General features: G+C 40.7%; 1 protein-coding gene across 1 annotated transcript; it reads right to left on the reverse strand.

Annotated features, from left to right (window-relative positions):
• Positions 1-70: 70 nt before the first annotated feature.
• elovl6 (ELOVL fatty acid elongase 6) lies at positions 71-14842 on the reverse strand. The gene is made up of 4 exons (XM_088989078.1): positions 14558-14842; positions 4373-4504; positions 1748-1899; positions 71-1477 (listed from the first exon to the last, which is right to left on the reverse strand). The coding sequence occupies exons 1-4, from the start codon at positions 14638-14640 to the stop codon at positions 1041-1043; spliced, it is 804 nt and encodes a 267-aa protein (XP_088845204.1). The 5' UTR covers positions 14641-14842; the 3' UTR covers positions 71-1040.
• Positions 14843-14850: the final 8 nt, after the last annotated feature.

A 14850-nucleotide genomic window follows, 5' to 3' on the forward strand; every position in this document is an offset into this window, starting at 1 on the left:
AGAATTCCGCTCAAAACTAAAATAACGAAATGCAATAAAAAATAACTGACAATAACGAAGCGCATGATCCTTTATATTAAAGCAAATCGGTCTTTTAATGTTGTCATTTTTATACAGTAATATTCACATTGGGGAAAGTCAATACAATTAAAAGTGCATTTTACCACTGGAACTCGAGGGGGAGCCATAGTCATTTGGGATTGAAACCGTCGAGAATTCAACAGTTTGGATGAACAGCTGTGATTTTAACAGACTCAATTGGGCGATATTTGGCATGTTTTTTTCAACATCAATACAGTGTGCAAAAACACATAAGCACCAGACACAGTGAACAGCACATTAGTTAAATGTCAACGGAGCCGATAAATTCTATGATTTCTCAGATGCCCTTTGTTAAACAAAATCACTTTCCCAACACACCAGTCAGATGATAAAATCCTGAAGCGATGGATTGTGAAAATTAAATACTAACAACGAGTCGACCATCCTGCCCCAGAAATCTTTTTTTTTGTTCAACTACTATATAAAAAAAGCATAGATCATTTCGGAAGTCCTGGAATGGTTCTTTTATATCTTGATGTCTGCATTTTTCAATGAGTAAATTGCCAAACTCCAACCTGAGCAAACACGGCATATGTTTGAGAAAAAGGTGACAAGTAACTTTTATTTGTATTGACAGATAAGAACAAAACATACACTCGCACACATTAACACACACACACACACACACACACACACACACACACACACACACACACACACACACACACACACACACACACACACACACACACACACACACACACACACACACACACACACACACACACACACACACACACAGGAGACGAAAACAACCCTTCATATATAGCACTTTTCAGAAAAGTCATGTCGACACATGAGCGTGGCCATTTTTTTTGATCACATGGTATGGGACTACTAAAAGAGGAACATTATTTCATTAAACATCAGCTTGCAATGGCTTCATGGTCCACCTATCATCCCGCCATCAGTTCTCATTTTCTTCCCTTTTTATTTCTCTACTCAGTCTTTTTCACAACAACGGGCGTTTTGGTCTTGCCCATGTATGCCCCACAAAAGAACTGCACAAAGAGCACAAAATAGCTTAGGTACATGAGCGATGACCAAATAATATTATGCATGTGCGACGGGCACTCATGGCCCTGTTGCATCCACGAGTACACTAAGTAGTTGACCACGCAGCCCATCAGCATCTGGGTGATCTGTGTCAGCGTGATGAACATGGCAAAGTTGCGTGACACTTTGAAGCCGGCCGCCCGCAGCGCGTAGTAAGAGTACATGACTGCATGTACCAGGTAGTTCATGGTCATAAACCAGCCCCCGCCGGCTACCATGTCCTTGTACGAATACCAAGAGTACAGCAGCACAGTGATGTGGTGATACCAGTGCAAGAAGATCAGCTTCTGCTTCCTTAGCACGATGAACAGTGTGTCACCTACATACGGACAAATACGTCAATGAAATATTAGGATCAAACGTGCAGACGGACACACATTTTATTGATACAATAAAACTGTCGGCAGGGCGGAATTTATAAAAACAGTATTGGTAAATTATAAAGTCTTAAGTCTTGGGAGAAATGACTAACATTCTTTTAAGCTAGATGAAAATAATTTACACTTTCCAGATCCAGATCGTAACTTGAGTTTCCAGTGTAAATTCTTCTTCTTCTGTGTAAATTAATATAAGAAAAGATTTGACTTACCAAGCTCAGGTGCTTTACTTAGCACAAATGCATATGCCCAGAATTTGCTGACGGGGCCGTTGTAAAAGCTCTGGTCACAAACCGACTGTTTGAGCCCTTTGGACATGAGGATATATGTCATGTAACTTCCAGTGCGGACAGCGCCAAATATACTGTTTGGAAAAAAAAAACAAAAACAACGTCATTTGTTTAATCGTGACGTGGAACACACAAAGGGTTTGTGTTTGCTTAACGAAATGCATTCTTGCAGGGCATTACATAACAATGGATTGCTGTCAGTGTTCCTGCGTAGAGTCACGTACTACGGATATTAACCGGAATGAAAACGTTCAATCTGAATAAGAAGCTCAAATCTAAAATGGAATTTTATTCAAATTGAAAGGAGTGGTAGATAGATTCCTTTTGTAGAGCTGAGAATTTAGTGAAATTCACTTCTAGCATAACCGGTCTGAATGTTCTTCTTCTTCTTTTTTTTAGTAATTCCACTTATGTAACAAAATAAAAAGAAATTTGTGTCGCTGATGATGTAGCCAAACAGTTGTCGGAATTGTTTTTTTTTTTTTAACATTGATATGTCAAGTGTAATTCCTATTGATATTGATCACATGTCAATTGTGATCCAAAATATTGAATTATCAGACAGTCCTAGTTCAAAATATATGAAATTTTAATGAACGCAATGGCTCAGTGATACAGTCCGAAATGCACTCTACAAATAACAGGCTACTACCTACAGCCAATTTCAACTAACCTGTCTCCCAAATGTTACTAGGGAGTTTGCGAGTAGCCTTGAGTTGAACTGAGATAGATAAAACGCTGCTCTCTTTTGTTCTCACTTTGTAAGACGCCAGACCCGACCTGTCTACTGAACAAAACCTGCTCTGTATGTGGTGTGTGTTTTTGAATCAGTTATTAAACGGTAACCTTCAAAACTAAACTCTCCAAAAATAGCATCCTTCAAAATAAAGATCCACTTCAAGATTTTTTTTACTTGTCTGTGAGCCTTTTAAAATGACACAAAAAAAGGCAGGGCTCTAAGCAGAGTTTACGTTTATTGCAGATATCAAGTTTAAGATCCTATTATTTTAAATACAGTGGTACCGCGGTTCTCGAACGCCTCACAGTTCGAACAAATCGGTGTTCTAACAAAATATTCGAGATATTCTTGCTTCGGTGTTCGAACGCCAATACGACACGTGAGTGCGTACGCGAGGGTGGGAAGCTGAGCGGCGCACGGGTGTATCGCTCTCTGTTGTCGCTCAACTGTTGTCGCTAGCGGACGTGCTGCGTTTTGCTCTAGCGTTTAGCGTAGGTGTACGAAGAATTTTAGCCCCTAATCATGCCTCCAAAGAAAGTAAGTGCTGCTTAAAGTGATGAAAGAAAAGTAGCGCGTACAACTATTGCATTTAAGAAAGAAATAATCGCAAAATATGAAGGAGGTGTGCGAGTGTCTGATCTGGCGAGGGAATACAGCATGGCGAAATCTACGATCAGTACGATATTAAAGAATAAGGAGGCTGTGAAATCTAGTGATGTGACTGTGGGGGTGAGAGCAAGTGTCATTGGATAGATATTTTAAGGGAAAAGAACATCCTGTAACCGAGTCATCCGAAGCTGTCACGTTCCGAGCGAGAGTGAGGGCAGATGACTCGTCGGAACGTAGTGGAATGTTTGGGATCCCAAAACAGACACGTACTAACCAAGCAGGATGTTTATTCACAAATAAAAGAAAACACAGCGAGTAAGAAGGCAGGGGGTGATCCGACCTGTTTACTACGCCAAAAAGCAAATGGCACACGAGGGTGCAAAATTACGCAATCCCGGAAGATGACATACATTTACGGGACGCAGGGAAAATACCTCGGACCGGATACACTCGCGCATCGAAGGAAGAGTCCAGGTACGGTGGCGAGGTGAGTCAATCATGCCCCGTGTCCGTGATTAGAGAATTGACAGCAGGTGGAGAACGGCCGGGACAGGCAGCCCCGCCCCCCCCAGCTGTTAACTCGCAGGTGACAGGAGCAAAGAGATGATTTCGGTGTTCGGAAGAAAAAAAAAAAAAAAAAAAAAAAAAAAAAAAAAAAAAAAAAAAAAAAAAAAAAAAAAAAAAATCGCTTTTCGAACAGGATCCTGGAACGAATTATGGTCGAGAACCGAGGTATCACTGTACAGTAAAGTCTCGTTATATCGATATCGGTTATATCGATAGTACTGCTTGTTACGATACTATTTCAATGAACGCAAGGAGAAAATTTACATGCCGCAGGATCGGATATATCGATAGTCCGGTTATATCGATATTTTTTCCGACTCCCGAGAATATCGATATAACGAGACTTTACTGTATATAATACACGGAAAACTCATTATTATTACCTGTATTACCTCAAGTGTCAACTCTATTTTAATGTTGATCGCTTCCATTTTGTTGGAACAAAATGAAATGGTCATTGTCTTGAATTAATTTGAACCATAAAGGAAACTGGATAACAATTATAGTTTTTGAATTGAAACATATCCACCTGAAGTGTCATCAAATGGAATCATGTAGTTGTAAGAGATTGCAGGACACCTATCTTTTAATTTTTATTTTTTTTACAAATGTCGACTCTTTCTTTACCCCACCTGAAAACGGCGAGTGTGAGGGACCAAAGGACCAGAGGCTTCCTCAGCTCAAACTTTTCCCGTTGCTTCATGACATGACGGCCACCGAGTATGCAGGCAGCGTAGAGAGCGGAGAAAAGGAAGGACTTCTTCCTAAATGAGGAAAACAACAAGATAAACGCATTTAACAGCGGTGGTCACCAACATACAGTTATGCAAATGCGGAAGCATTTCAAAAAACTAAAATGATGTTGAAAAGTTCCCTGTGTCCAGGAGTGGCAGGCTAGGCTGTTCGGGTTCCTGGAATAGCAGCGCAAGTGCTACATCCTTTGGAACCAGCGGAACGTCCTACCAGTCCAAGCCATCCCATGAGCATCGGTATCACCAATGTAACTCCTGCGCTTTGTTATTCAGCCAGATGGTCATTGTCTACACTATATTGCGCCACCACAATCTTTCTTTTATCATCAGGATTTCTCTTGTGTACATACAGGTATTGTAGATTGTGTATCTGCATGCTTATCTTTAAATAAAAGTGCTTCTATCAACAAAAGCTTGTTTATCAAACAAAACTGGAGTGACAGCTAATAACGTACTACGCGGTTGATGTGTTGTAAGCGCATAGCACAAACTGCCCCCAGATGCTTATCGGTGGCGGCGCAATTTAAAATCAAATGCCTCGCAGCTGCGGCTTTCCGTTTTCAGGATAACTAAGCAGGTGGTAGGACTGCTTCACTGAACGTCGATATAAATTAAGGGCAGGCTACTGAAAATAAGCGCAAAGAGCAAAGAACATTTAAGAACACATTCTTGGAAATGTAGGTGTGGAAAAGTTGTGCGAACTGTCAATCAAATTACACAAGAACATAGCAGCATTCACTCATGAGCAACGCCTAGACTGGACTGCAGGATGACATCATCGTGTCCAAATGCGAGCGGTATTGGGGTGGGGCTCCAGCGACATTGTTGTACAGTATTGTACTCTCTTTTCAAAGCAGTTACATAGTCACCTCAGATCATTATATTCTGCATCGGGAACCAAGATTAGGATCATCGGTTGTAGGAATAATCTCCCTCAGGAGAGGAGGGAAAAAAAGATAGGATGCTGGAAGGAATGATGAAAAGAAGAACAGAAGAAAGGAATCACGTTAGAAAGGAAACAAGGCAGATATGTAGAGTCGATCAAGATGAAACAATAAGCAGAATCCACATTTTATTAATTTGTCAGAGGTGGTGAATATTTCACCACATGCCTAAAACTGATAACACCATTCCTGTGCCGTAGGGCTCAGCTTGCGGAAGTCAGAAAACAGGTGAGTGTGTAGTGGTCATTACCTGACCCTCGAAGCCAGGGGTCACAATTAAGCATTATTTTATCTTTTTTTCTTGTTAACTAATTTCACAAACGTAATAATCTGAATGCCCCATTTAAATTTATTTTTACTATGCTTAGAATATCTTGTTTTTCTACCTGTTCACCCCCCACCCCATCCCCTTTCAAATTGCTGCTGTAGACCCCAAATTTCACCATTCTGGGACGATTAAAGGTTTTCTGATTCTGATTCTGAAAGTAGTGCGTGTGCATACAACACATCGTAAACCAGGGGTGTCAAACTCCTTTTTTTGCCACGGGCCACATTGTAGTTATGGTTTCCTCTCAAGGGCCGTTATGAATTTGGGGAAGCCATTAGAATGTTTGATCCCCTCCACATATTACATACAGAACGCACAGCAAATTAAAGAATAACTCGTTTTCAAATATGAAGACAAGAAGAATTACTGTTATTGTAGTTGACATATAAAAATTTCAAATTTTAGCTCACACTTTAACAAGCATCATTTCACTTGACATGCTTGATTTGCTTTTGCGGGCCTAATAAAATGATATGGCGGGAAAGATTTGGCCCCCAAGCCTTGACTTTGACACCTGTGTCGTAAACTAACAGTGCATCTCAACCGCTGGCTAGCATGACCACTGAAACTGGCCTTTTGACTGCACTATTACTCAAATGCATGTCTGCATTTTTGGTTTTCTCAAAAGAAGACCAAATACAATGCTTTCATTCGAAAAAAAAATATTGATGTAGTTGTCGGGAATTTTACACAGTCGTTCTTTATTTCAAAAGGCATTTCATTCAGGTACACAAAAATAAAAATGAATCTACATTTTGCATGACATCCTCTGACTGTCTCTGTTGTGTACTAAACCATGAGATAAAACCAGTGTACTTGGACATCCAGTCATTTGGAGCCTATCGGTAAACCCCAACTGCCCATGCAATTATTTAATTAACACTTTAGCGCTGCTAATTGGCATGCAGGTACATTTCATTTATGAAGTTCATGAGAAACAACTTATGCCCTGACAATTTTTATATTTTTTTTTCTACTTTGGATCCTCAGGGTATAAAAATGCATAAAAAAATTTCAAGACATGTAGCAACATTCAGACAGTATTAACTGCCAGGATATGGTTGGAGCCACATAGATTTGTTTTAACTGTTGTGGGGGTGTATAAATGGAGGCCCCCAAAAATTATATCCATGCTGTGCTGTTGCTTGATAGAAGATAAGCGACTATGTATGTCAAACAGAGATGGAAATGAGAGCTTTAAATAAATATCACAAGAGTCAGAATGGTTGGATCTGATAAAACCCACATGGCTCAACATTAGCATCTCACATTTGGAGAGAGCATTGTTGAAAAAGTTCTTTATCAGACTTTATATGAAACAAAAGTAAGAAACGTATTTTAAAATTGTGAAGCCATGTCGGCGCCAGTATACTCACAATCGATGTAGGCTACAGACATTTGTTTAGCGATGCACAAAGGTGGTGTCCTTCTGGAAACATGAGGGTACTCTTATTAGAGAGATTTTGGGCTGTCATGTTTTCGTGTGAGGTATTTTATCGAGGTTATTTATCAGGGAACACAGTGTTCAGGGAAGATAGGTACTATCTGAAGATTATGTTGGCAGCAAAAGGCCATCGCAAAGAAATAGCTCAATCCAAGACATCAGAACGTCAATTAATGGCTCAAAATCACCAGACACGATATCCGAAATGGTGCTTCGAAAACACAGTCAAAACTATGGACAGAAGGAGACGACGTAGTGAAAAATGGATGAAAAGGATGATTGTTTTTGACAAGGGATAAAATTCACATTGCAGAACCATTCTATATCAAAGGACCGTAGTACAGGTGAAAACTGTGGTACTAATGGTCATTCCCCACATAGCCTTTTTTATCATCAACCAATCTAAAGTGTTAAAATATCTTGAGAGAAAATCTAACTCTATTCGACACTTTGAGGAATCCTGTCACTCCACCATTCTTCACGCCGCAGGAGGCCTGCAACATTTTATCGCCTCAAGCTCAAACAGTGCATCAAGAACACCTCACTTGACGAGAATGGGTGTGCATAAGCTGAATTCATTTGAGCTTGCGTCTTGTTAAAACAAATTGATGTCATTCGCTCCTGCAGACGTAGGCCCGTCTGCCAGAAAGATAAAGTTAGTGTGGAGATTTATGTTTGCCTCTGAGGAAGCCAAGTCACAATTTTAAAAGGCGACATAGCCACGGTCATTAGCTTTGCTTTACTAATAATGCCTTGTCTCTTGATAAAGGGCTCACCTTGACCGCACACTACGGAAATGGGGGTGGCTTGCGGTGTCAATCACATTTGTTTTGCTAATTGTGGGAGCAAATGAACAAGGTTTATGGGACATGTCTTGTGTTGAGGTACAACAGAACAGCAATCTAAAGGGATATTAGCATCTTTAGCAATGATGTTTTGGGGGGAAATTCTGAAAAAGCTGTAGTTCTGAAGATGTGAGGATTGCTGTACTCCAGACAGCAATGCTGTGCACTATAATGCATAACCAAATAACACAGGGATTATGTTATTCGTGCAATGTTTGACACATGTCTGTAACGTTTCACTCACCACATCATATAGGGGGAGAGTGACAGACAAAGAGAACGAGACTCACGAACAACAGCATAAACAAGACTGGATAACACTTTGGCAACAACGCAGGTACGTGTTGATGTACAAATTGGAGTATCATGCCAAACTGAGGAATACTGTCAACCCGCTCGCTAACTTTGTATGGAGCTGTTGGCAAACCTACTGTAAATCTCGGATCGGTATTAGCCGGATAGGCGATTTCAGTGGTTATACAATCCTGAGTTTTCTGTCTGGGAACTAGTGTGGACTGTTTTTGCCAGAGACCGTGTTTACAATGTGGACATTAATGTAGACACAAACTTTGGCATGGGGCATTGAGCAAAGGGAGATACAATGTCAATAATACAGAGGCATGATGAAGAGACCAAGAGGTGGCAGTCATCAGAGCAGGAAGCATGTGCGTGTAATCCAATTAGCAAAGCACCCGCGGCCCTGATTACATCACACAATTAAAAGAGCAACATACCCTGACCAACACGACAAATACAAAATAATAATAATAAATACGAGGTAGGGTAGGAGGGAAGCAATATCATTTGAGCCAGTGATATCAATCTATGTGAACATCCCAGATTTCAAACACTGAAAGGACAACCGACACCTCCTGACAGGTTGCGTCCATAATTTGTAAAATCACTTAAAATGATTTCTACTGACTGCATTTTACAAAGATTTCACCGCATATAGCAATATTTTACAGTTTAAAATTTGTGCTGAATATTCATGAAGTCTTGTTTCCGAGTTGATGCCGATGACGGAAGCGACGTCACATTGTGAACTCCCCTCACCGAGAAAGCGATACACATTGCATTTTGGGTACTTTGTTTCATCTGAAAACACAGTGTTGAGCGCGAAATTAGAAGGAAAAGTACATAAATAAGGTGATGGTGAATCGTTGTGTGGCAGCCAATTGCGGTAACACGCATAAAGAAGATAGACATTTACACAAATTCCCAGTGGACAAACCAGCCATTTCCAACGGGCCAGAGCAGTAGAGCACCAGCCGGAGGCAAACGAGAAGCTGCCCGGAGTTAGCGATTCGCCGCTTGGATAACCGCTGTCATCCTCTCAGCCTGACAATGGCAGAAAGTTTTTTCCAGTGTTTAAAGATAGCAATAGCCATATTGGTGAAGCAAACCCATCGGACAAGCATCCAGCTGATGTTAGCTAGTAGCCGGAGAGCACCAGCCTAAGGAGAACAAGGAGCTAACCGGAGTTAGCGATTCACCGCTTGGATAACCGCTGTCATCCATCGTGTTGTTTCTGCTCCTCTCGAGGCTGATCATCCTGCTCGTAAATTATTTTGTTGAATGTATATAAGTAAAATGGAGCTCTTCCAAGATGATTACATTCTTCAGAACGGGGACCGAGCACTTTGGTGTAGGCGAAAGGGCTCTTCGATGACAGTCAACGTGATAACAAGTTTTTATTCTGTTTTGTGCCCTTAAAAAGGTTACGTTGAGCGTGTCAAAATAAGAAACGCAACACAACATTTATATGGGCCTGCATTACTGTGACAGTGCAAATAGCTGATTAGATCAGATATACTTGGATAACTGGCAAAAAAATGAAAGTACGACACATTTGGTAACTTGACATCATTGCATCAGCTTGAGAGCACATTTCAAAGTGCATAATACTATCACTATGTATTAGAATAGCAACCGGAAGGCAGCTTGCCTTTATAGCTCAAATGGTGCATGGTAAAAATGAATAAAGAGCAGACAATAATGTCAGTTGTGACAGAACTTTTTTTCCCTGAATAAGTCATCATGTCCACTGTCAGTGAAACGTCGCAGCCGCCTAAAAAGCCGTGAGACATACTTGACCCAGAAAAGGAGCATGACGACAGTCTTGGTAAATGTAGGGGGTGATGACCAAAGTATTTGATGGAAGAATCAATTCCAAAGAGAGTCAGTTACAGCCCTAAACAATGTCAGACAGGCCGACTACACACTCATTATTTATATTATACTCAATTATTTGCCACCCACGTGCTTTCCCACAAAGGATTAATGGGATATAAATTTGAACATGGGAGACACACTCCAGACATCATTCCTCAAGAACTGGCTCACTTCTACCTAGCTGAATGAGACGGCCGGCAGCCTGCGGTCATCGAGGTTGAGGCAGTCGTGAGTGATCGTCATTTAAATGGTTGTAGTAGCATACGCACATTCATGGTTATAACCCTCTGGAATTACATTAGCAGACGGTTTTCCTGTCTCCAATTGTCAATATTAGATCACAGTCCATTTGAGAAATAGCTTTAAACCTTTGCTAGTATTAGCCTGGAAGATGACTGTGAAAAAATTCGACTTTTTTAAAAGGTATATGGAAAAATTATGTTAACTGTCAATTTTAAAGTATAATATTTTCAATATAATAAGCACCCAACCAATTTCTTACAATCCGTGTTCAGAAATGTAATGTAACCGTTACCCACAAAGCAATAGGACAAAATGGGATTTCAAACATTCAGATTTTAAAAAAATACACATCAATCATTATTTTTGATACCAAATATTTTTTGGGGGGGCAAAGTGATTTCATGGAGTGAATTGTGGCTACAAAATTGGGATGACAAGAGTTTCATTCTTTGAGCTGTTTAACCTAAATTTGGAGTACCACAGTTTAAATGTAATTAACAAAGCCATAATTTGAAGAAAAAAATACTATGATGTCAAATCAAGTAGGGCTGGACTATTTTGATTTTTTTTCCTCTTCAACATCCATTTTCCAGACTGCTTATTCCTCATTAGGGTCACGGGGGATACTGGAGCCTATCCCAGCCGTCTTCAGGCACGAAGTGGGGGACACCCTGAATTCATTTCCAGCCAATCACAGGGCACCCTTCAACATTGTGATGGTGATTTAATATATGACTGTTTTTTTCGATGAGAAGGTTTCTTCAGCCGTCATCTGTACAAAAGTGAAGGTTTCGGACGTTTCGCCTCCTATCCAAGAGGCTTCGTCAGCGAACTAAAGTCTGACTGGTCGTATCGGCCCCATTTATATATCCCTAATGTCCAGACATGGTGGCGCCGGACACAGCTATGATTGGTCCCTACTCTCAGGTTGGGGGGGGGCAGAGGACCCCTCCCTGTGGCCCCACTGATTGTTCCTACATTCCTGACTAACGACTGGCCTATTACCCCCACTCCCACCGGTATCACCTCATCAGCATAACGACCCTCATCAGCATTACGAAAGTTGCCTAACCTGTTTTGCCTAAGCAGGCTATTGTATGAACGATCCAAATTGAACCTCACCCCACCAGACCAGTTTAATGAAGGATTTTGTTGTTTTATAAGAATCGCTTCTTATACCCCCCTTTCAAACCATCGATGTTCTTTCGCTAAGATTTTAACCTCATTGTCGTCAAATGAGTGGTTGCTAGCTTTTAGGTGCAAATGTACTGCCGATTGAGGTCCACTTATATTATCCCTGCGATGTTGATAAAGTCTTTTTTTGAGAATTTGTTGAGTCTCCCCAATGTACAGCTCTTTACAATTTTCATTCTTACAATGTATGGAATAAACTACATTACTTTGTTTTTCATTTGGTAGCCTATCTTTTGGATGCACTAATTTTTGACTTAACGTGTTTATCGGTTTGAAATAAGTAGGAATTTTATGTTGCCAAAGGACTCTTTGTAATTTTTCAGAAACTCCTGCAATGTACGGTACTGCTACTCCTCTCCTTTTTGTATCTCGAGAATTATTGGTTTCATTCCCTATTCTTTCTTTCTGACATTTGTTGAATGACCACTGAAGGTAGCTAGTTAGTGAGTGCTCTCCTGATGTTTTGACTCCTATGACTGTTTTGACAACGTTCTCTTCTCATACAGCATATTAAACACAACTATTAAAATAAACAATATCAATTGTATGTTGGAAATGTTTTACTGTTATAGGTTAGGTTAAGACAAAAATGAAGACAAATTAAACATGATTTATAGTGAAAAATCTGTTATCTTCTTGTTTACTCGCAAAGACATTCATTATTGCTAACTGCACAGTATTCTTCCAAATAAATGTGGTGTGAATATAACATTGTAAATTATAATCCGATTAATACAATAATGGCGTCTGGATTTGCCATTTTTATTTCACATATTTAATGAAACACTTCTTATCCATATAAAAAAGCGTGTGTGCACGCGCGCGCGCGCGCACACACACACACACACACACACACACACACACACACACACACACACACACACACACAGACACACACACACACACACTTTAACTCAATACAAATAGAAGTTTAGAGAAAAAAGTTAGCACCTCAATTTACAAACAATGATAAAGCAATGTCACATAACAGGGATAGATGCATTTGAAATGGATTTAGTTCAGTTTGTTGTTGTTGTTTTTAAAAATAAAATCAATTTTCCTCATGTAATATGGAAATATGTGAATGATTACTGCTGAGAGCATGCAATCAAATGATTCGAATTATTAAGTTAAACATTGGCTCTAAATGATTACTAGTTTTAACAGAATCCATCAATTTCCCGATCCACTTCATCCTCACAAAGGTTGTGGGGGTTCCTGGAGCCTATCCCAGCTGTCTTTGGGCAGTAGATGGGGGCACCCTTAACCAGTGGAAACCAATCACAGAAATTGGATTGGATTGGATTGGATTTGCCTTTATTAGTCTCACAGTGGAGAAATTTACATTTCACAGCAGCAAAGTGATGAAAGGAATGAAAGTAGAAAAACAAATTAATGAATGAATGAATTAATTAATTAATTAGAAATTAATGAAATAGAAGTAGATTCATTATAATCAATTAGTTGTCCATTAATCTAAATAATTTGATAGCTCTACATTTTTTCCCAGGCTGTTGGTCCAATGGTTAGCACGTTGATCACACAGTGCAGAGATACAGAGTTCAATTTAGGTTATGCGTCTCTGTGTGACCTGAGATTGGCTGGCAAGCGGTTCAGGGTATCCTCCACCTCCTGCCCAAAGATGGCTGGGAAAGGCTCCAGCACCACTGCGACCCTTGTGAGGATAAACGGATCGGAAAATAGATGGCTACTGTTTTTCCATTTCTAAAACTTTTTCATATAGTTAATGTACAGCCATAAGACCATCTTTGTTGGCCCTGATGAACTTGTAGGTACTTATGTAAAAAGATAAGACCCAGTAAATGACGTCTGTTAGTTTGCCCTTTCATCTATAAGCTTTGTAAACTATATGCGTGTACTCATCTTATCAAGATAAGGGCATGTATAAGTGGACGATGAACTGAATTAGAGTCTGTGTAATAATGAGTTTTCAAGATACATTTTTGGGGTACTGTCTCTTGTTCATCCCCTTTGTCAATGAAACACCTTTGAGGGAAGACTTTCCCAACAATTCACAATGCTCCTTGATAGTTATTTGTGACTGATAGCGCCGGTTTGACTGTGGGGATAAGGTTTCACAGCTCGTTATTCACGCTAATGTACATGTATTGTTGCTACCCTGCTTTCTTTCTTTCGCCTCTACCTTAAGAACCTCACACTTTGCCTTGAACAACCATGTGGGTGACATCTACGACGAGTGAAGCCTAAAGAGCAGATCTGTAATCTGATTGGCCGCTGCTCTGTCAGCAGACATCAGTAGAGGCGTCTGATTGGTGTTTACTGGGGGATGGCAGGCTCTTGTGCAGCTGACCCATGCGCCTCATACATACATTTACACCGAAAATGTGACATAATGTATTTCATGCCGATGGCAAATCCATGCAGTTAACATTGAAAAAGTCAACAACAGCCACAGCAGAAAACTGTGAGACATTGAACCCAATGGCTCCTCAGTGTATTTTGCTGCAGGAAATGCACCAATGATAAATAAAAAAAGAGACATTCAAGTCTTAAAAATAAAACGTTGAGACACGAGTGAATTGGCCCCACAGTAAAAATATCTCGAGGCATTTCTTTTGGGTTTCACAACAACGACAGGTTACAGACTGCGCTGCGTTTAAGCCTGTTCGGTCGCTTTTGTCCACCCCAAGACAAGATGACCTTAACAGCATCATCATGGTGCCTTATGCGTAGATGTGTCTGGGTGTAGGGGGGACGCGTAGGGTGGGTGTGGGGGTGGCGTTGGGAGGGTTGTAAATCACAGAATAATCAAGGGCATCACTCGGCGGGTTTCGGACACGAGGCGGCTGATGCGTTTTATGGGGCGAATGGGGTGCTAGTTTTGAAGCATACGGGTAAACGTGTGCTTACCAGTTCTCCTGCATCCATCGGATGGCTTCCTCCTCGTTAAACTGCCTTTCGAACTCGTACTCTTGGAGGGCTAACACCGACATGTTGGCGGCGGTGGCGGGGAGGCTGGTGCGCCAAGTTCAGCGGTGGATAGATCTGGTCGTAGAAGTCAGAGGAGGAAGAGGAGAATTTCTGCTTTAGTCGCAGCCCGCCACTCACATCGCCCTGGCCGCCGTCAAGACGTCTCGGTCGCGTGGGTGTTGAGGCCGAGATCGTGATGAAAAGACTGGAAGCGAATGCAGGTTCTCTTCTTT

Source organism: Hippocampus bargibanti, linkage group LG02 (assembly GCF_051943395.1).
Source record: "Hippocampus bargibanti isolate YZ-2025 linkage group LG02, ASM5194339v1, whole genome shotgun sequence".
In the NCBI taxonomy this organism is placed as follows: domain Eukaryota; kingdom Metazoa; phylum Chordata; class Actinopteri; order Syngnathiformes; family Syngnathidae; genus Hippocampus; species Hippocampus bargibanti.